This window comes from Parambassis ranga, chromosome 7, assembly GCF_900634625.1.
Source record: "Parambassis ranga chromosome 7, fParRan2.1, whole genome shotgun sequence".
Classification (NCBI taxonomy): domain Eukaryota; kingdom Metazoa; phylum Chordata; class Actinopteri; family Ambassidae; genus Parambassis; species Parambassis ranga.
Window position 1 is genome coordinate 14655496 of NC_041028.1, and position 21653 is coordinate 14677148.

General features: G+C 41.2%; 2 protein-coding genes across 3 annotated transcripts; one reads left to right on the top strand and one right to left on the bottom strand.

Moving 5' to 3' along the window:
• Positions 1-23: 23 nt before the first annotated feature.
• tti1 (TELO2 interacting protein 1) lies at positions 24-15824 on the bottom strand. Of its 2 annotated transcripts, none has more exons than XM_028411011.1 (14): positions 15687-15824; positions 13677-14413; positions 13192-13529; positions 12853-13108; positions 12288-12450; positions 11811-12094; positions 10865-11275; positions 10606-10765; positions 10202-10372; positions 9923-10074; positions 9225-9365; positions 8384-8588; positions 2787-2874; positions 24-1408 (listed from the first exon to the last, which is right to left on the bottom strand). In XM_028411011.1, the coding sequence occupies exons 2-14, from the start codon at positions 14400-14402 to the stop codon at positions 1189-1191; spliced, it is 3315 nt and encodes a 1104-aa protein (XP_028266812.1). In that variant the 5' UTR covers positions 14403-14413; positions 15687-15824; the 3' UTR covers positions 24-1188. The 2 variants fall into 2 exon arrangements, with proteins under 2 accessions (XP_028266812.1, XP_028266811.1); XM_028411010.1 differs by having other exon boundaries at positions 13677-14418.
• Positions 15825-16094: 270 nt separating this feature from the next.
• Positions 16095-20935, top strand: zgpat (zinc finger, CCCH-type with G patch domain). Its single transcript, XM_028410056.1, has 7 exons — positions 16095-16147; positions 16642-17293; positions 17406-17539; positions 17634-17795; positions 17920-18042; positions 18308-18719; positions 19664-20935. Exons 2-7 carry the CDS (start codon positions 16689-16691, stop codon positions 19788-19790), a joined length of 1563 nt encoding a protein of 520 aa, XP_028265857.1. The 5' UTR covers positions 16095-16147; positions 16642-16688; the 3' UTR covers positions 19791-20935.
• Positions 20936-21653: the final 718 nt, after the last annotated feature.

A 21653-nucleotide genomic window follows, 5' to 3' on the forward strand; every position in this document is an offset into this window, starting at 1 on the left:
TAGAAAATAAACAATACAATACCTTCTTTTAACATTTTTGATTTAATATAGTTAACAGTTTCAGAACATCCATTGTTTTGGGAAAAATGTTATTGTAAGGGATTGTTGGGGCTCTCGCTGTGTGTGTCTGTCTGTGCGTTAAGCAGACATGATGTTATGCAGTTGCCTGTGTGTAATAGGTGCTGCCAAAGCTCACCCTCCACCTCCCCTCTCCTTCCCATTGCTGCTGATGACTAATGGTGCTATTGTCAGCACTGGCAGCAGGATAAATAGCAACAGCACTGCATGAGATAAAGAGGCGCTGTGCCGTGCTCGCTAGCATTAAGCCAGGCCAACTAAATACAAAACACGTGGCGATCTTGTTTCCCCACACCAGAAGCCCCATCCATTCATTACAGAGCGATGTGGAGGGGAGGCTCTGGGTTCTCCCGTCACTGAGAGGATGCGATAATGGAGAGGGGGCTTCCTGTTTCGTCTTCATTTACACAGCTCCTGAACCCTGCAGGGCTCTGACTGATAACAATGACAGATTGGCCAGTGTCCTTGTCATGATGCCTCTGATTTGTCCATGGTTACACAACCTCTGCCCTAATGGAGGGCCAGAGTTCCTCCATCTCTTGATAGCTGCACCTGCCAGAGAATTCCTAAAGGATGGGCCCAGAGCTGCAATGATGTCATCATTATTGTCAAAATGCCGACCACTTAGCTTCTACAAGAGGGTGACAAATCAGGTTAGTGGGGGTTTTGGACAAGTTCAGATCCACATTCTTGGATGTGCAATGTTGAGCTGGATCTTGTTTTTCTTCTGTAGTGGTCCCAAAAATGTATCTTGCAAAACAAAAGCGGTGCAACCAAGTCCTAAACGTGGTCACTTAAATTGCAACATTTCTCTGAATAAGGAATTTCTTTAGAAAAATAAAAAACAACAATCTGCATAAATTTACATTATATAACATGTTAAATAAAAAAAAACATAATCTGCTGTCTGCTACAGCAGGAGACCTTTCTTCATCTACAGCTCATATTTTCCTTCATATCAAAGCTGTACAACATGAAGGCTATCACATGTCTATCTGATGGCTGTTGTCCTACACAGCTCTCAAGACTTTCTTTCAGGTAATTGACCTGTTGAGTCACTGGTTCAATAAACTGTTAAGAGGTGAGTCAATCACATCCATCAGAAGGCCATTAGCTGCCTGGCTGGTTAACCACATCAGTGAATGGTCCAAACTCCTCTCTTAGCAGTTTGAGCACATTGTCCGAGTACTCGTCTCTAGGTTTGCCCATCCCGTTCAGCAGCACAGGCTGGAGGTCCGGGTGAGGCGGGATGTAGGCAGATGAGCAGTGCAACTCATTTAGAGTAAACCAGAAGGCGTCTGGATCCACCTGGATTAAGTGCCGGAAAACGCTGTGTAGAGGAACCAAAGATACACAGGAATAGGATTAGCTCTGGGCTGTACTTTGCTTTGTACATAGTGTGTCTATTATGTAGAAAAAACACCTTCCTGTAAGCCAAAGTGACAGACTGAGCAGGTTTGCAGGCTTTAGTGTGCAGTCCTACAGTTTGACTGTAAGCTCATTAACTCACAACTGCCTCCAGATTGTTTTTTTTTTTAAATATTGCATATTTGTAGCTGACAGCCTGTGTTTACAAACCAGGGCACTATTTTGTATTCCAAAACACACATTAAAACCAATCTACTGCAGCAAGTGATTTCTAACTTTACTTTCATCTCTGGTCATTATGATCCCTACCAACATTATTTAATAAATGATGGCTGAATGATGTTCACGAAGATGACCTGCAGATTAAATGTGTTTTTCTATGCATACCTAACTTTACATAATTTATCATGAAATGCGACCTCTGCATTAAACAAGTCTGCCCTCAGCAGCATTTGTTGCATTCATAGCAATGACTGAAGTCACATTGTGTTGTGCGTTCCCCCCTCTTCTAGCCAGCATCCACAACATGATATAGTGATGGTGAGCATTTCAGACATGTCACAGTATAATGCAGACCCCTGGGGGACCAGTCCACAAGTCAGGGGGATTGACATGTGGATTCAGCCTGAGTGGATTTTTGCTGTTATGTCTTGGTTTGTCATGTCAGGTGGCTGTTAGCGGCAGTAAAATTAAATTTGGACAGGGCAGTTTCAATCTACAGTGTTCTGTCAGCTTCAAGAAGAAAAGTCAAAGCTCAGGGACTGTGCTGCTTACACTGTACTGTGTGCTGGAAAATCTAGCCAAGCACTTTACTTTACAAGTAAACAATGCTAGATTAAAAAAATAAACCCAGAATAATCCAAATTACTATATATACTACACACCTCTAAGTATGGAGATAAGTTTGAAAATCAATAACTTTTGCTGTGGTTCACCACTCTTAAACAGTGATTAAAAAAAAGACTTGATGATGACATCATCACTGCTGTGGACTACTCTGGACCAAGAAGAAGAAGAAAATGATATGCTTGATATGATGATATCTCATGACATGTCATGTGTACAGTTTTCACAAACAGGGGACATAGACCTCCATAGAGACAAAACCATTTTGCTACCAGGCTGTAAACATGTTTATTTCTGCTGTAAAGTTGGACATAATGACCATTTCGAGATCGAGTCACTTTTGGAGCCAGCCCCCAGAAGCTGCAGGGGGACTTGCTGTTTTTGAGACTTGCACATAGGGTTCATTTCTCAGCCCTGAGGGCTGTTGCTTGTTCATGACCACTGGATGAAACGTGTAAACATAGGATGGAGGAATGTTGATAAATAGGTCGTACCTTAGACAGGCCTCTTGTAGTCTGATGGGCTGTCTGCAGCTCAGGTAGGGCAGACAGGCTTCAGAAACAGCATCCAGATCAGCTTCACCTGAGGAAACCAAACACAGGAACATTAACACCTTTGTGCATGCTTATAGTTTTATTTCAACAACATAAAGCAAGTGAAAAAATATATATATCAACACAAGTAAATCAACAATACCATCGGATTTAACCATCTTAATATGTTTTCACAGTTGCAAGAATATAGACAGAAAAAGGAGGAGGATGAGGAAAACAGAGGAAGAGGAAAGAGGCAAAAAACAGACCATCCCTGGACTTTACCTTTGCTAACTCCTAATGAGCTGATAGAAACTGCTGAGATGGCTGAGAAAAAACTTCACAGCAGGCTGTTTGCACATCTCTGGATTTCACACATCCACCCTGTAAAAGGGTTACCTCTTTTCCCTCTTCTCTTCCCTGCATCTTTTTTTCTCTTCACCCCTGCAATTTTATGTCCCGACTTGCCTGCTAACCTTGCCAGCTCCTGCTCCCTCCATCCACTCCACTTCTTTCATCTTCTCTTCCTATCTTTCTCTCTCTCTCTCCATCCCTCACTGCAGACATTTAGTGATTCCCTAAGCTGCAAACTGGGCTGCCATTCAAGCCTCATTTCAAAACATGTCTCTCTCTCCCTCTCTGCTTACTCTATTTGCCAATTCAACCCACACTCGGCTTGAACCAGGCCTGCTCGCTGTGTGTCAAGAATAAAAGCAGCAGTGCACATTTCAGAGTTAAATGGGATTATTTAGCCACCGCTTTTATCCCTTTCTTCCTCCCTTTCTGGTGCCGCACTCATAACCTGTAGTCTTTTGTGGAATCAAGGTGCTGGGAGGGGAGCAGGGAAGTGAGAAATACTACAGAAGAGAGGGCCAGGTGGTGTTAGATTTCTTGGTAAATGAATAACAAGGTGGAACTGGAGCTGAAGCTAGAAGTGGACCTGAAACGTATTATCTGCTTTACTCAATCTGTGTTTCTGTCTTTCTCTCTCTGTGACTAAGGCTAGGTAATTGGCTTGCTGCAGGCGTCCCAGAGGTGAGCTGTGGCCAAATCGGTATTCACATGAGTGAGGCTGCAGCCGCTGACTGTTTCTCTCCTGTTCTTTTGCATTCTCTCTGCCTCCAAACACCAAATCTATCCCCTTCTGATAGGAAACAGGAGATTCAAGTGCCAGTTGGAAAAAAACATGCACAGGGATCTCACATTCCAGTCATATGAGGGTTTTAACCAGAACAGAGTGTGTGCTTGTACTGCTGCACTGTTTAACCTTTTTACCTGAAGGTTTGGGATACCAGTACTAAATAAGAGAGCCACAAAGAAGAAAAAGAAATGTGCCTTCCTTCTGGCACCTAGTACTAGCACAATGTTAAGGCACTGGCAGACGAACACTGAGACAGACAGAGACTGTATTTATTAATCCCACTGGGAAGTGGTTAAAACATAGGCTGAACAACCAGCCAGGACAAAGCCACGCACACAATCCTTCACACTTTTTGTACACACAGCGGCAATAGATACAAACTCCAAAATTTCTGAGAACTGAAGACCAAACCCGACTTTACTGTGACAACTGAGACCAGCCTTTTTGTCTTCAAGAAAGCAAACTGAGACAACTCTGAACTTCCATTCTGCCTTTCCTTAAAGCTTTTGGCATAATTAGGTCCTTTAGTATAATTTGAACATGCTTTAAATGTCACAGCCTACTAACTGCTGATTATGTTCATTCATTCTTTGGACAGTCACCCTGTCTTCCAAACTACCTAACTAACTATAAAATACCTGCTTAGTTCAGTGCAACAATCACAACTATTTATGTATTTAAACCAACATTTCTACAAACAAGGCATGCTTGCAATCATGCTAATGCATCATGCTCATGCCAGTATGTTTTTCCCCTGATGCAACGCTGCCAAAAATAATCAATAACAACGTCAGCTCAAAGGAGAAAATCTGTAGTTGTAGAAGCATTCATGATTTGACCCATTTCTTTTTACCATCATCCCATTTTAACACCTATCTACCTCACCTCTTAACACGGAGTCAAATTTATTTATAAGGAAGATTAAACAGCAACAACAGTTGAGTGGTATTCACACACTATAGCAAAAAACTCAATGATCAGTGTAATACCTGGTTGGTGTAACAATTAAATCAGGATACATACCAGCAGAAATAAACTGGTAGTGGGAGAAAGCACTGTACTCTTAGAAAATGTTATGGTCCTTGTGTAAAAGACCAGCTTCAACATTTTTGTGATTAGTTAAAATTAATATTTAATAAAGAAGGCGAAAGAATTACATTTAGGAGAAGAAAATCAACCTTATGACACGACACGGTGAATGTTCACAACATGATCCAAGGTTTTTCAGAATAGAATAATTTGTCTTATAGCTTAACCCATCAGCCAATTAACCCAGTTAAAAGTTTGAAGGTTTTATTTTCATTACCGTTGACATACGTTTGATCAAAATGGGAAGGCAGGAAGAGTCAGCAGGGGGCACTCACAGTAATGAAGCTACACTTCCAGCTGACAACTCTGCTTAGAAGCCAGTACTATATTACTATATGATATTATTGCTTTGGCACTTACTAAGCACAGACTTGTAAGTAGGAAATCTCAGTATTAAAATGTCATGTACTGTGTTTGAGCTCACAGTCGTGTATTTAAGAGTTGTATGTGTATTGCGTGTATTAATTCTAAGGATAATAGAAACATCAACCTCCATTTTTTTCAGTCAAAACCTCTTCATTTTGTTTGGACTACTGTGTTAATATCAAAGTGAGAGCCCAGTGTGGTGTTTCAAACCAAACTGTGAGCTGAATGTATCATTGCATTCCTAATGGTGCAACAGAGGCTGCAGAGATGTGTTTACGGTACTTTTTTCTCCGAGAAGTAAACAGGATGAAAAAAAAAATAACAGGAAAACAGGGGTAGAGCCATTGGTGGTAAAAAGCAGGAACCTGTACAGAGTAGACAGAGGCTGGATGAGCCACTGGAAATATTTGTGGAAATGGAAACTTAACAGAGAGCAGCCAAATGGTTTACTGGTAGGCTGGTAATTGTATTGCTACTGCTGTAACTACAATTTCATACTGAAAGGATAATAAGTCCGATGCAAAAGGGTTGTAACAAAAACATTATACTCCTTTGCTGTTCAAAACCATCAAAATCTGCCTCACATTTTCATATAATCATTAGTTAAAATATAAGGAAAGCAGCACCCAACAAAAGGCACAATGGAATATTATGTATATAGCATGCGTTATAATATATACTGTAGCTGCTATAGTAGTGTAGAGTGGCCTTATTATCACTCTGCTGAAAACCGCTGCCTACTACTGCTGACGACAAGTTTCTTGGGTTAGTTATTATGTGGGCCATAAAACCAAAACAAGGCACTGACTTAAAGTCTTGTAGAAAAGTTTGAGGTTTCCAATGAGTGATAAATTTCTCAGTAAATGTTGCTATGGTTACACCCTTTTCGAGTTGTGACATCAGTGTCATCTTCACTGTGCTAATAGTAAAGAGCGTTGTGCCTGCTGATCTGACTTAATCTGATCAACAGCATACTTCGCAATATTTTCTCAATTACTGGACGGGGTACAGATGGCTTCTCTGCTGGTGCACTTGATGGCTTTTCTCACCTTTTCTCTGCATGTCACGAAAGAGCCAAAGAGTGAGAGCACCGATACTGACTGAAGAGTGCTGGGTGGTGGGAATGTAAAAGCTTTTAGATGGCAGTTCTGCCTGTCCGAGAAAGCATTTAGTCGAGAAACTACCACACTCCTCTACGTAGTTTTTTACCCACTGTGAAACACAGATCTTCAACTCAAGTTAAAGACATAACCTCAAAAAACTGCAGTGTGGGCTTTGTCTGCCTATATATACTACGGCAGTGAGGGGACAATGCAGAGAAACACACAAGCTGTTATTCTTACAAAACACCACCTCTTATTAAAAGCAAGCAATAATGTGCATTTCTTAAAAAATACAACCTGTGCCATGCTCACTGCAGCCCCTGTCACTGCTAAATCCACTGTTGGCCCAGAAAAGGCTGTAGACAGCCCTGCCACCTCTGTGACACATGGTGTCACCAGCTGCTAACTTTTCATCTGTCAGTGATGGGCGTCGATGGGCAGGTGTAACATTTGTGATGGTCACACTCTCAGCCAGTTCACCTCCTTACTGCAAAGACCGTGGCTGACTCACAACACGATCTGTTTTTTTACACATGCCACAGGAAAGCATGTTTTCTCTATGATACTGAAACTAGCATACAGCTGCTTAGGAAATGTATTGATTGATGAAAACTTAGACAAGCAGCTCATAATTACATCACTGGCACTGAACCCAGAGGGCACTGACGATGAACATTTTCAGTTACTGAAGCTACACAACCAGAAAAAAAATCTCTAGCATCTTGATCTCCTGATTGCTTTGCACATTTAACAGTGGTGACATGAAGCTCGAGGGTAGAACTTACAGATGTTATTTTGCGTACAGCTCTGTAGCATCCCATTGGCTCATTGGGCTGTGGTGTGCATCATCAAAGTCATCTTTAGAATATGTTGAACGCAAGAGCTGCCACAGCCTGCAGGCATTTATGGTAATGATATCACTTTCAGTAATGTGTGATTTTATGTATGAGAGGAAATGGGATGTGTAATTGTTGTCAAATAAAACAAGACTGACTGAGAAACCTAATGAAAAGTCTGGAAGAGATAAAATAAAGAGATAAAATAAGATAAAATAAAAAATGTTGCTTTCTATCAAATATATATATAAAAAAACAACAAAAAAGTGACTTAATAGAAAACCGTTAAATAAGATGGAGCACATTTAGAGCTTCACAAGTCAGAAATGCATGTTAAAATGCAAAACTGGATCATGGCCTTAAGGTAATGTAGGAGACTGGGGAGACACTCCATTGATTTTACAGTATTCTTTTACTGTTATACAATACTGCCACCTGGTGGTAAAATAATCCTTATAAACTGCATGAATGCGAAAGCAGTCTGTCTGTATCAAACTTTAGTTTATGTTGATAAGTATATAGAGTAAAGAGTTAGATTTGTCACCTGTACAAACATGGGTAATAATAATAATGATAATGAAGTACCAAAATGTCAATAGCAATGTCCAGAACTAAGGACCCCAAAAAAGCTTGTTTTGAATAACCCCATGTAAGAACTGTTTTTACTGAAGAGCACCTGGCAACCAAATCACTGCACAGAAGGCAGCATCCATCCATCCATGACAAACATTACAACTTGACACAGGAGGGTGTCCTCCCACAAGCACAAGCCCATGATCATATGTCATTTGTGATGCAAACTGCCTTCTGCACAGCTTTATAACTGCCAGTGATTTGTTTTTTGGTAGCACATAGTACTGCATGACACTGTTCCCAACAAGGTCAGTGCCAGTCTTTACTGATTCTACATCAGTCTTTACTCATTTCTATAGTGGCTCTCTGTTTGGAACATATATGACTATTGTCACAGTAAGATCATAAAGGATGACATGTTGTGCATTTGTGTTATTTCTATTTTCTCACCCAGCTCCAGCCTCTGGCACAGCGAGCCCAGGCCCTCTAGCACAGCCAGCTGCAGTTTGTACGCCAGAGTGCGTGTGTAGATGGGCCCGGCTTTAGCACTGATTGGAGCCTGTTGAGCCAAAGAGGTGCTCAGTTTGGGCAGAACCTCCTTAGAAACCCTCCTCCTCAGGAAGTCACCACATGTTTCACCCAGTGTACACAGCACCTGGAAAGTAATAGACATGTTGGTAAAAGGCAGCAAAATGTGAGCGATATGTGCTTCTGCAATGGTTGCAAAACCTGAATATACCCACAGGCTGCCATATTGCTGATGACCATAACACATCCAGCAGTAGAACGAGTGACTAAATGACCATTTCTAAAGTAATTATGTCCAGATTTGTACATTCGTCAGAGAAAATATGAAAAAAAGAAGACACAAACTGACAAGGAGACTAATTTAATAATGATAGTAATTCAATACACACTTGTACTTAGAAAGAAAGATCACAAACTCTAATCATCACTCATCAGATTGCCATTTTTATCCTCAAAGCCAGCTGTGGAATTACTGATCATGAAACAGCCCACACAATTAATTGTCAAAGTTCTTTGATGATGAACTAAGACTATGACTTTTGCCTAAAGCCAAAACGACTGTCTGATAGAATAATATAAAAATAAAATGTTTGTTGTTTTTTAAATGAGTCATACATATACTCAGACATGTTCATTTGCTGCACAGCATCAAGCTGCAGGTTCTTTAAATGACCCAGAAAAACAGTAAATTAACAAAAGGTTGTTTTATTTTTTTTTAATAATAATGAATAATACTATGAAAAGACAGATTTGTTTTACTCACCCTGAAGGCTCTGAGAACTGCTAATGGATCATCAGCTGTGAGTCTCTGCAGGAGGGCTGGCCAGCAGCGGTGGGCCATAGGCAGCAGTTCATTTTCCTTATCACTCAGTACATACACACACAGCTCCAGCACATCCAGCACCTGAGGACAAAGGCAGCCAACTATTACATAACATTAAGTAACATATTTACAATTGTCCACAGATAGCTAGTCAGTGTGTAGGGCAACGACAAGACAGACTGTCCAATAACATTAGATACTATGAAATTTAATGCATAGCGAAACTGCTTGAAGAAAAGATCCATTGATGTTTTTACTAGTGAATATATTTAGAAGGTGATATGTGTGCTTTTACTTGAATTCTATAGTTAGTACCATAACAGACTGAATTGTAATACAGTGGTGATGTCTTCCGTATTTATGTATCTCAATTATCTGTTCAAAATATAATACAACACAAAAAGTACTATTTTTTAGGGTGCTACAAATTCTACAATCTCTTTACACTTATTTCCAATGTGTCTTCTGTTATTGTCCTATTGTGCTAAAAAAGATCTGCTAAAATATAATATCTGTGCAGTTATTGAAAATGTATCATATCAGCATTTAGATGGGAAGAAAGTGCTAATGTGTAACAGTAAGCCATCCTTCTAAGATTATTATCATACAAACCCACATTCACACTATAGACACAGCACCTTAAGTCGAACCCTAAGGCTCGGGTCGGAGAGAAGATGAATGCAGCGCTCCATAACATCTTTAGTGATGCTGAGGTGTAACGGAAGCTCTTCTTTAACATCAGGACCACCGAGATTTTCATCATCCTCGCCCTCTGTTCGAGGAGGGACCTCTGAAATGACAGTGAGTGTACAGGTTGGAAAGAGTGTTTGGCAATAATATCCACAGCTGCTATCCAATGTGGTTGACTTCACTAAGAGCCAAATATATCTTAGAGGACTTGTCACATTCCATATTACCAATGTCTTCAGTGTTGATGTCCTCTTCTATCCCAATGCCCTGTGCCAGCTCTTTCTGTTTCTGGTAATCCAGCAGGAACTGATTGATGTTGAAGACTTCCTTGTCAGTGGTGGCCTGCTTGGAACTTGTAGACTTACTGGTCCTGCTGAAAGAGGAGGGAAACCACCTTGCTAAAGGAAAAACAAAAACACATACTTACATAAATTGCATAACTTAATAAGCAAAAACTCTCAATACAACATCATACGGTATTATTTTTCTTTAAATTCCACAAAAATCTATATTATTATTACAGGCTGGCAATGGGAAAAAGAATAAAATTTTGTGGCAACACACAGACTTTACTTTTATTGTTTCTGGATTCCAGCATATGTGTTATCTGACACCCTTTTTGAAATCATACCTAGCGCCTTCATAAGAGCATGCAGCACAGAGCAGAAAAGAGCAGCTGTATGGTCGTAGCTGAGATCCAGAGCCATCAGCACATCCTGAACAATGTCCCTGACCAGAGGCAGCAGGCTGCAGTCAGAGTGAGTCAACATCACTGTCAACACCCGTGGAGCCTGGCCAACAAAACAGGAATATGATGTAATTGCTTAGGCATCTTCATGGTTGAGGAAATCGTGTTTTTATGTTTGGGTCAAAAATAATGTCATCTTTACCTGTGGATGTTGGCTGAGCCTTTGCAGGTTGAGTGATATGTCATTGAGCAGGTAGTCCGAGTTCTCATTGATTAGCTCCATCAGGGAGGGGTATCCACAGGCCTTACAGATATCCAACATGGAGCTCAGTGCTGCCTGGCTAACCAGCAGAGTCTCCTCTCCAGCTTTCTCCAGCACACAGTACAGCGAGGTCATCAACAAGGGACGGAAGTCATGCCCCAGTGCCTGAGCGAAGCAGGCAATGCCCTCCAGTTGGATACACAACTGCCAGATGTTGCTGTTGAGCCGGTGGATAGTAGATGATGAGGGAGGAGGGGAAGCAAATGAAGGAGGAATCACTTGAAGAGAGTTTGCAACAGTGCTGCTGCCATGGCTGCCAGATATGGAAATGAGTCTGGAAGGGCTGAGCAGCTACAGATAGAAAATAAAAAGAAGAGATGAAACACATTTTTGTCTATGGTATGGTGCAACATAATCTGAAGCCATTAGTGTTGATCCACCAGTTTGATCCTGCTGTGTTTGTTAAAAGAGTGTGACTGTGTACACAATTGACACAAAATTATTTGTCTAACTTAGTAATAGTAATTCTCTACTCTGTAATCAATGAATACTTCTGTTGCTACATTTGGTAGTGTAGATTTTTCCCTGCTGAAAAATCCAGCTATGATAGTTCAGAGCAGTGAATTCAAACAATGGATCCCTCTCCATCTGTTCAGCAAAAAGCAATCAATCGAAGGCCACAATAAGAATGTTTCCTTTTTAGGCAAAATGAAACGATGAGATCATAAGTAAATTCAAAGGCAGAAAGTGTTGTGGATTACATGCTGAGCATAGTGATGATGTAGTATTCATAGCACAGTATACAGTATCAGTTATCCACATGTTTAGGTTGTTATGGTTTGATCTCACAAATGCCTAACATAACCTAACATATAAATATCCTCACCTGCTGATCCTGTCTGTCCCTGTCCGTCTCTTCACTGACAGTGATCAAATGCCAGTTGTTCAGACTGGTGTATTCCTCCATGATGGACATCACAGCAGTTTTAAGGTCTTCCTGTGTAGCAGATTGTCGCTGAACTTCACCCTGACCCTGTGCTCCTACAGCAATGCCAGCTGCACCCCTGACAATCTCATTTAGGACCATGGCAGCCTGTTTTCTGTATGCAGATGATTGGTCGTACAGATTCAGGAAGTGATCAGTCAGCAGGTAAATATTACCATAGTAACCTAAAGAAAAAAATAGCAAAACAGTGCTGTAAAAAAATGGTAAATGTAGCCCAAATTATTTTTATCAGCATTTCATAACATTAATAATTAAATCTAGCAGCAATTACTGCTACACATGCACGACAATGAGAAATGTAAAATATTTATAGATCTTATAGATTTTATTTATCTTTTCACACACAATCCTAACTACCTAATGTCCGACAGATTTCCATGAGCACAGAGAAGATTCTCTCAACTGTAAAATTGAGAAAATGCTTCCTCTGTATGTGCGCAGAAGCTGGACTTGTCTCTATTGTCACTGTGTTACTTCTTTCCTCCACAATCCGAACGTCCATCACATCCAGCTCCAGCACCTGTAAACGCAAGCAAAGGTGTTTGTTAGGTCTTCAAGATGAACTGCCACTACCATGACTGACAGTCCAGAAGAATTCTCATATAAAAATGCCAGTGGACAAATGACAAGTGTCACATTTGTCACATTTCTGAAAAACTAAGGCATGACCATTAACTGTACCTAAACGTCTACAATAAGTTGTGCACCTGGAAATAACCTCATACTGTTGAGGTGGAGTTTAGTATGACCAAACCTGTGTAAATCCATAACGTACATCATGTGCAGACAGTATAAAACTAAATATTTCTGAACACATTTGTACTTCTATCAGTTTATCAATGCTATAGCTAACCTTTGTCTGTTGTATGGTGCTGAAAGGGGGTTAAAAGGTTACAAGGTGATGCTGTGGCTGTTTCATTACCTGCATTAAGGCTTTAGAAATCCTCTCCAGATGTGCAGCAGAGTTCAAGATCACAGAAACAAGTGGTCCTAAGAGCTTTAGATAACCCAGAAAAACATTAAGGACAAAGAGTTTCATCTGGTCATTGGAGGTCCTCATAAGTCTCGGAAGTGAGGTGGCTAAAGAGTGGAGATTCTCAGACAAGACATCAGTGAAAGTCTGATGGCTGCTACTGCTCTGATTCCTCTGTGACACTTCTCTGAGAGCAACCTCACACCTACAGGAGGGGACAGGAGTTTCTGTAAACATGCATCAATTAATAAAACCTGTTTTCTCAGAACACTGCCTGTTTAATCATACCTTTGTCGGACTCTGGGATCCTCATCATTGATTGCTCCCACAAGTGCTTCCAGTAGTAGGCCCACACACTCGCCTAGCGAAAGGCTACACCTGGCCAGCAGGTGGTCAGCCAGCTCCACCATCTCCAGCCTGACCTTCCAGTGCTGATGAGCCGTGGTGCAGGAAATGATCTTCTTCAGAAGCACAGACAGTTTGCCAGCTGTTGTCTTCACCCAGACTGGTGTCCGAAGGACCAGCAGCTGTGCAATCCTCCCTAGATCTGCTGGAGGAGCCTTCAAGGACTCACAAGCCTTAAGCTGATTATCCTCCATCACAAGCCCCACAGTCTGGGACCAAACCTGAATGACAATAAAAGTATATATATATATAATCTCACTTAACTTCCAACCAAGACATGTTTTCTTTTACACAGTTTTAAATGGTTGATTATGCAAACACAACTTTGAAAAAAGATGGTTCACTTATACACTTCAGAGATATAGTACCTTCATGGCCTTAATTGTGACTGTGTGGCCTTGTCTCATATCTCCTGAGATAATCCTGGATACGGCAACAGTGATCCCAGGTAAGAAGGAGGCCATGGTACTGCCCACAGAACATCGCTCTTCAGAGGATGGGACAATGTGCTCCTGAGTGCAGTCACACTGCAGAGTCAACACCTGGAGGCACTTCAAGGCTGCTGCCTGTATTTCTCGAGATTTCTCATTCTCTCCTAAAGCCAGCAACAGTGATACAGCAGCACCTAGTCCAGGCAACATAATTGGCTCAAAGAGTTTGTATACAATGTCACCATAAGCAGCGTGAAGCAGGGCATCCAGGCACCTCAAAACAGCTAATTTCAGCTCTTCTGACGAATCTGTAGGCTTCCCTGGATCGGTTGGAGAGCAGATGCAGAGGCAGAGCTCTGAGAGGAGGTCACGAAGGGTGTCCCAGCTGTGAACACATGTGTTCTCCAGAACGTGGCTCATAGCTTCAGCCACTGCCTGCACCAGCTTGTCCTTCTTGGGTCCAGGGACTTTAAGGACAAAGCGGAGAGGAAAGAGTACATACTCTTGAAGTTGCTGCAATGTGGCATCATTGATTTCTTTTAACTGGCCACTCAGAGTCTCCACATTGGTCACTGTGGGCTCCCGGGTAAGAAGGACACAGGCTGGGCGGAGGTAGGCAAATGCAATTTTTGGGTCATTGATTTGAGACATTGTTGAAGGCATCACGGCAGGGACTGTACTGAGGGAGCATGGAGACAAAGGGAAAATGTGTCATTAAGAAAGCAACGAAAACCACTTCGGCTTGTCTGAAATTGTATAACTGTAATGTATAGTGAGAGGTATAATTTTCAATTATTTTACAGTGATTTTTACTTTGAAACGGAACCCAACAAAATTGTAATTTTTATGTAATTAAAAGTCAGTCATGTAATGGGTAGGCTTGTGCAAAATCGTATCATGTGCAATTAATCGTCAGAAAAACTGTCACCGATTAATATCGAGCATGAAGAAAGCCGAAGAAAGCGGACCGAGGCCACAACGCCGGCTACAGCTGTAGTGTATAGTTATAGTATTTATGGACTCCACAGCAAGATAGGAAAACATTACAACAGCGAAGTCTCCTCCAGCAGGTATTGGAAAGAATTCCTCAGCCGAGAATCCATGATACGTTTAGTCGTTGCAGTCAGTGCTGCTTACCACCAAACTAAGTGCTGGAAGGAAGTAACGCAGGTTGATTTGCACAGACATACATTTAAATGTGGAATTGTCTGGTTTGTTTGTAATGTTTTTTCTGCTGCTGTTCTACAGAATGAGTGAAAACATGCACTAGTGTTGGACATATTCCAGTCACAGGTTAATTTGCACAGACACATTTTTTAGTGCATATCAACATTAAAATTAAACAGGACAAATAAGTTCAGAAAAGTCACATCAGTGATTATTTCAAGTTAAAAAATGTGTCTGTGCAAATTAACCTGTGACTGGAATATGTCCCATGCACTAGTGCATGTTTTCTGTGACCTTAAGATAAGAGATTTGAAGAACAAAGTTACTTTAAATGTTTGCTTCATTTTTATTTTGAAGCAGTTTGTGCCTTATCACTACTAGGGTTGGGAGATATTGGCAAAAACATGTAAGTACAATTGTCATCAATTAATCGTCAAATTAATCGTTATCGGCTAAATGCCACAATTAATCGTGATTAATTTTGTTTTTGCCAATATCGCCCAACCCTCCCATGACTCATGGGACACATAACCAGGGGGTTACAACTGTCAACAACCCTGATAACAATGATGCTTTATTTGATTATTATTTTATTTTGTATTCATTTAACTTAATATAAATATCTGTTATTGACAGAGAGAAAATACTTTTACCATAAGACACACACAGATAACACCTGCATAACAACATTATAGCATCTTGCTAGTCCACAAGCTCACAGCACCCAGCATGCTGCTGAAGCTGCTTTAAAGTAATAGCAATATTAAACAGGCGGCCTACCGTCACATTAGCAGCATCAGGGCGACCCGCTGCGCTGAACAATAACCCCAGAGAAAGGGAAAAACTTTAAAATGGAAATAACTAAAATACTAAGTGTTGACGTTGAAGCACTTTAGCAAAAGGAACGTCATGATTCAGCGTCGGCGGCGCACATGTGTGACGTAGGAAGAAAACTTCCGAGTTTAGAGGATTGTTTTCAGAATAAAATTCTACTATGAAAATGGAAACAGGACTTGGATTGTTTGGGCATGTATGTTTACACCCTAGTCTGTGGTTTAAACATCCTAGCTTTTTTGGGCGTATGTAAAACAGTGCTATGACTAACAAAACTTCTACATGCTCATATACAGGCTTATAGCAAATTGCTGTTTAAAACAGCTGCTTTATTTTGAATGAAAAACGGAAGTTCGTGTACTTCCGCTAGCTTGGGGCCGACCCGGGCTAGTGTGTATGCTGCACTGGTAAGGTATCTGTATTAGTTGACTGAATTGCTTATTCTATAAACAAAGACCTGTTTTTAATTCCTGACACTTTTATGTGAGTGCTGTGAAGGTCAGACATCTGGTCTAACTACAAAGATAATGCATATTTCATTGTAATCACTTGTAAAATGTAGCTTATAGATGGCTAACAGCTAAACAAAAATCTCGTCAGCCATAACAATATTTGGGGAAATATGTGTTGAGCTTTAAACATTTCGAAAACAGCCTTCCAGGCACTTGTAGTTATTGTAATTAGTAATTACAATTCATTTAAAATCGTGTGCCCTACTTGTCTTCTGTATCCTATCCTATAAATATCTGTTAATTTGGAGACGACCTCTAAAGAACCAACAAGGAGCATTTGTCTAAGTAATGAGCAAGAAGAGCACAAGCAAGTCCCAGTTCTACTCCTACTCCTCACATGTGTTTACTGGACTCTGTCTTAGATTCTCCTTCTTTTTTCTTTGTGTTAGGGGGTTGATGCTATCCATTCCTGAGCTGCCCACTGCTGAGTGCAAGTATGGATGAAGAAAGCCTTGAGACAGCCATCGCTACATATAATGTTCAGTTGCAGCAGGTGGAGACGGCCTTGTTGGCTGGCCTTGACCCCACCCAGCAGTCAGACCTCCTTAAGCTGAAAGAAGATCTCTGCCAGCTAATAGAGCTCACAGAGGCCAGTCTGGTTTCAGTCAAAAAGAGTCGCCTACTCGCCAGCCTCGAGGGCAGTAATGGACTGCAGTTAAACACCTCAGAGGCAGTAGGAGACGTGAACAGTGCAAATGGCTCTCTGAATGCAGAGTGTGCTGCTTTTTACTCAGAACTGGGGGAGTCGTCATTTAATAGCTTTGATACCAGGGAGAGGGGTAATGAGGAGGAAGAAAGGGGAAGCGAGTCTGAAGAGGATGAAGATGAGGAAGAAGATGTACTAAGTGGTACCAAAGTAAGAGCACCATACAGGACAGCATGGGGAACACTGGAGTATCACAATGCTATGGTGGTCGGAGCAGAACCGTCAGATGGAGAAGAGGCGCAAGTAAGAGTGCTTTATGTCTACCCCACTCAGAAGTCTATGAAACCATGTCCATTCTACTTGGAGGATAAATGTCGCTTCCAGGACACCTGCAGGTAACATATGACTCTAATCCTTGCTGTGTGTTGTTGCATTAATAGCACAAGAAACCACTTACAGACTGGATTTAAACAAAGACTGTTCTGATGTGTTCTCTTGTCATTAAAGGTTTTCTCATGGTGAAGTGGTTTATGTGTCTGAGCTCAGAGAGTTTGTAGAGTGTGACCTCAGTAACCTAGAAATAGGATCATCTTGTTTGGCTCGACATGAAGACGGTATCTGGTACCCAGCCAAAATCAAAGGTAATCTGGAGTATGTATTTTGAATATGTATTTTGCAGTACATAATGTATAATGTAAATGTACTTATTGTTACTAATGTTCTGTCTGTTTGTAGAAATTGACAGTGGTTTCTACACTGTAAAATTTGACTCACTGTTGCTGAAAGATGTTGTGGTTGAGGCCGACTGCATTATCCCACCTTTAAGAGAAGATGACCCGCTTTCCTCTGAGTCTGACCTGGATGACACTGATGGAGATGCTATGGGATATGCAAAAGGTACGCTGAAAACAGTCAAATAAATCATCTGTGGCAAAGTAGTTTTAAGGTTGTGCATTTAATTATAGTTTAGTGTGATTTTCCCCCTTTTTTCTTTTCTTAATGTATTTTTTACATGTTGCAGTCTTAGACTCTGCTGTGGAAACTGCAGTAACATTCAACAGTGCCAAGTTTGGTGGCTGGGAAGCTCACACCAGAGGCATTGGATCCAAGCTTATGCTCAAGATGGGCTATGAATATGGAAAAGGTGAGTGCTAATGCACCATATTGACACTTTAGTTATTATAGAAAAAATATACAATAACAATACTAACCTTTTATGTGAAAAAAGTTGATAACTAACAAGACATTAGGGGGCAACAAACACCAATCAGCCACAATAAAACTGACAGTGCAATGGTTATGTTGTGTGTCATCCCAGCTCTCACTGCCAGGTCAGAAAATGGACAGGAACGAGTCCTGTTCATTTCTGATAAACTGTCCCTCTAAGCCAGCTTCTTTTGTGTTCTCAGGCTTAGGAAAGACGCAGGAGGGTCGAGTAGAGCCAGTGATGGCCGTAGTTCTATCCAGAGTTACATCTCTAGATCAGTGTGCTGAGTCCACCCAGAGACGCACCCAGAGCAAGACAGCTAAAGATGGTACAGAAACAGGCCACCCGAAGAGGCGCCGGAAGCCTCGGGTATCCACAAGAGGGTGCCATACTGTCTTTGATTTCCTCAACCACAAGCTCGGAGGCAAGAGCACCGATCCTGCTGAGGGGGGTGCTGCCGCGCCATTGGCAGCGACTGGAGTAGAAGCTTACAGAGGAGGAAAAAGCACCAAGAGGAGTCTGAATGTGAGGCTGTTCCAGGCTGCTCACAGGGTGTCCCAGACTGAGCGGGAGATCCAGAAACTGAGTGAGTCGCTCAACAGACAGACAGGAAGGTGGGTTCAAGATCTGTTCTCATGTTATCATGTATGTGTCTTGGTATGTAATTTGACTTTATTACAGGCCGGGAGCTGAACAACATGTTATTATCAGTTAATTCAGAAGAACTTGAACCATCACTTCCACTGAGAAACAATTGCAAACTAGCACAATTTTTTACTATGATTTATTCTCAGCTCAGCTCAGCTCAACTCAACTTTATTTATAAACTTTAAAAACAACCTTGTTGGGCAACGTGCTATATACATATATAAGAACAAATAATATTGTTATAACAAATAATAAAGAATACAAATTTAATTTAATATCAAGGCAAATTGAGGCTAAAATCGGAGTGATGATTTCTTTTTTGGCACCAGTTAAAAGTCAAGCTGCAGTGTCTGAACTAGTAGACGAGACAGCGAGGTCTGGCTCAAGAGGAAGTAAATACAGGGAGGAAAGAAGAGGGCCAAATATAAAACCTTTGAGCACTCTGCATGTGAGAGGTGCTGCAAGAGACTCAGCATATGCAACAAGTTCTTTCTATTAGGTAGGACCTGAACCAGTCTAAAGCACTGCCGTGGATCCCCAGTTCCCCAGGCGAGATGAGGTGGTCTATTGTATCAAAGGCTGCTGTTAGGTCGAAAACAACACAGTGACCAGCATCTGTGGCTAAAAGAACATCATTAAAAACCCTCAGCAGTGCTAACTCAGTACTGTGATGGGTTTCAAACCCAGACTGGAACACTGTGAAATATGAGGCTTTGTTGCCATGATGTTCCTGTCAAGAGATAATCAATTCACAAATAAGGAAGACTGTGGGAGTTGTGTAAAATTGAAATTAGGTGTGAATATTGGAGGTTAGGTTCTGGCCAGCTCACTCTGAAAAATGCTGCAAAAACTGACTTGACTTGCCACATTTCCACACCTTCTAATGTATTGGTTGTGTTTGTGTGCAAAGGAATGCATCCAGAGTGAAGCAGCTGGAAGAGAAGCTGTCAGCGGCCCGCCGGCTGCTGGCCCAGCAAAAAACCCAGGAGCTGTCCATACAGAGAGAACACACCAAGGCTGACACACACAAGAAATGACTGAGTTCTAAGCTCACTTCTTTCTGAGGCGAGGACGATGAGGAAGAAGCGCTGCTTGCCTGAAGTGAACTTTTGCTCCTCACCTGTTGTCAGCTGTTTGGTATACTGACTTTTTTATCATTATTTCTCACCTGCATTATTTTACACAGGAGGAATCTGCTGCTTTATTTTACTTTTAAGGTCTAAGCAGATTACTCGCTCAGTAAAGATGGACGTATGCTTTCAAATTGTACAGATAACAATAATGTGAATAAGTAATTTTAGTTTCCTTTTCTGTGTATTTTTCAGTACCAGAAGTAAAAAATTATGTCTTTAGAGAAAATACTGTGCGTTTTCATTTATTTTTAAGCACATACCTTTATGCAAGTAAACACTCCGGTGTAAAGGAATCTCGTCTACAACAGAATCTTTAATGCTGTCTTTGTGTGAGCTTTCAATCACTCTGTCCAGCTCTAGTGGTTACCTGAGAATACTTTGGCCTTCCTACTGACTTATAAATTACATGCTCAGGAGTTGGAAGACCTTTGCAGAGTTTTGAAGTTACATCGGCATCTCTTATGGCTCATACGCTGCATCTTTGAAGCTATGATCGTAACCTTTCTGTTAAATAATGAATTTGGGGAGCAGCCTGTCTGCTCAGCTAACTAAAGCATCCTGTCTGTAGGAGGGTTGCATTGAGACTGCACCAACCTTGTTTCCTTTTTGTTGAAGCTGAAATGATGTTAGGCAGCTACTGTTATGTCTTTCTAAATATGTGACATGCCATAAAAGAACTAAATGACTTCCTTCAACTGAAAAGATGGGCTCAAATCTACTGTTTAAAAGTTTTTTTGTTGCCCTTGTTTTTAATAAGATTGGTGCTACAAGATCCAAGGTTCCCTTTGCCCAAACAAGTTTTGCATGCATTTTTTTCACACATTTATCACAACTATTGCATCTCTCTCCCTCTCTCTACTCACTTGTCCATATCATTGCAATAGATTTTCTGCATGTACATGTGTGGCCCAAAGTTTTCCTGTACTGATACAAATGCTAATTTCATCAAAACATAACTGCAGACAGCGACGCCACCAGCTGTCCCTGCCTGGTATAGGCAGCTCTGCAATCCTACAATCCTCGCCAGCTGGCAGCGAGAGACTCAAGTCTGTGTTGGCCTTTCCTTCTACCTAATTTCTCTGTATGGGTTTCTGCTCATTTAAGCAGAAAAGTGACAATAAATTATGAAGATTCACAATGAGCATTTTAGAAAATGGTTTTAAAAGAAGGACGTGTGATAATAACAGCAAGACATCAGCCATAAATAAACTCTGACATCCAGAAAAACACTCATTGAGCATTATACATAGAGGAACAGGTAAATGGCCCATATGTTAAGTACTCTATAAGACAGACTTAAAAAGGAAAATCAAAGACAATCTGATAGTATACAGCCCTAAAAAAAAGCCCCAGAGACCACCATATTTTTTGTCACATGGCAGAAAAGTAGAATTCATGAAGGAGGGAAACAAAAAGAAAAGAAAACAACATTCAGTCAGCCTGGCACCATGAAAGACTGCTCAAGAAACTGGTGACCATCAGCACTTATGTTGCCCCAAATGGGAAAGAAATAATAAAAAGTTCATGCTCAAGCAATCATAGCAGCAGTTGGGAGATTTGGTGTAAAGTGTTTGGATGGACAGTGGCAGCGCAGAGGGACAGCAACACATGCAGAACTCACAAACCCTCCACCGAGTACCCTGAGGGAAGCCATGCTCACACTTTGCTCTGTTGATGAGTGGCAGCAGTCTTAGACGATCGGAGACTGGAGGGATCACGCTGAATTTGCTGATCAGTGGAGAAAATGGCAAAATGCACTGTGTGTGT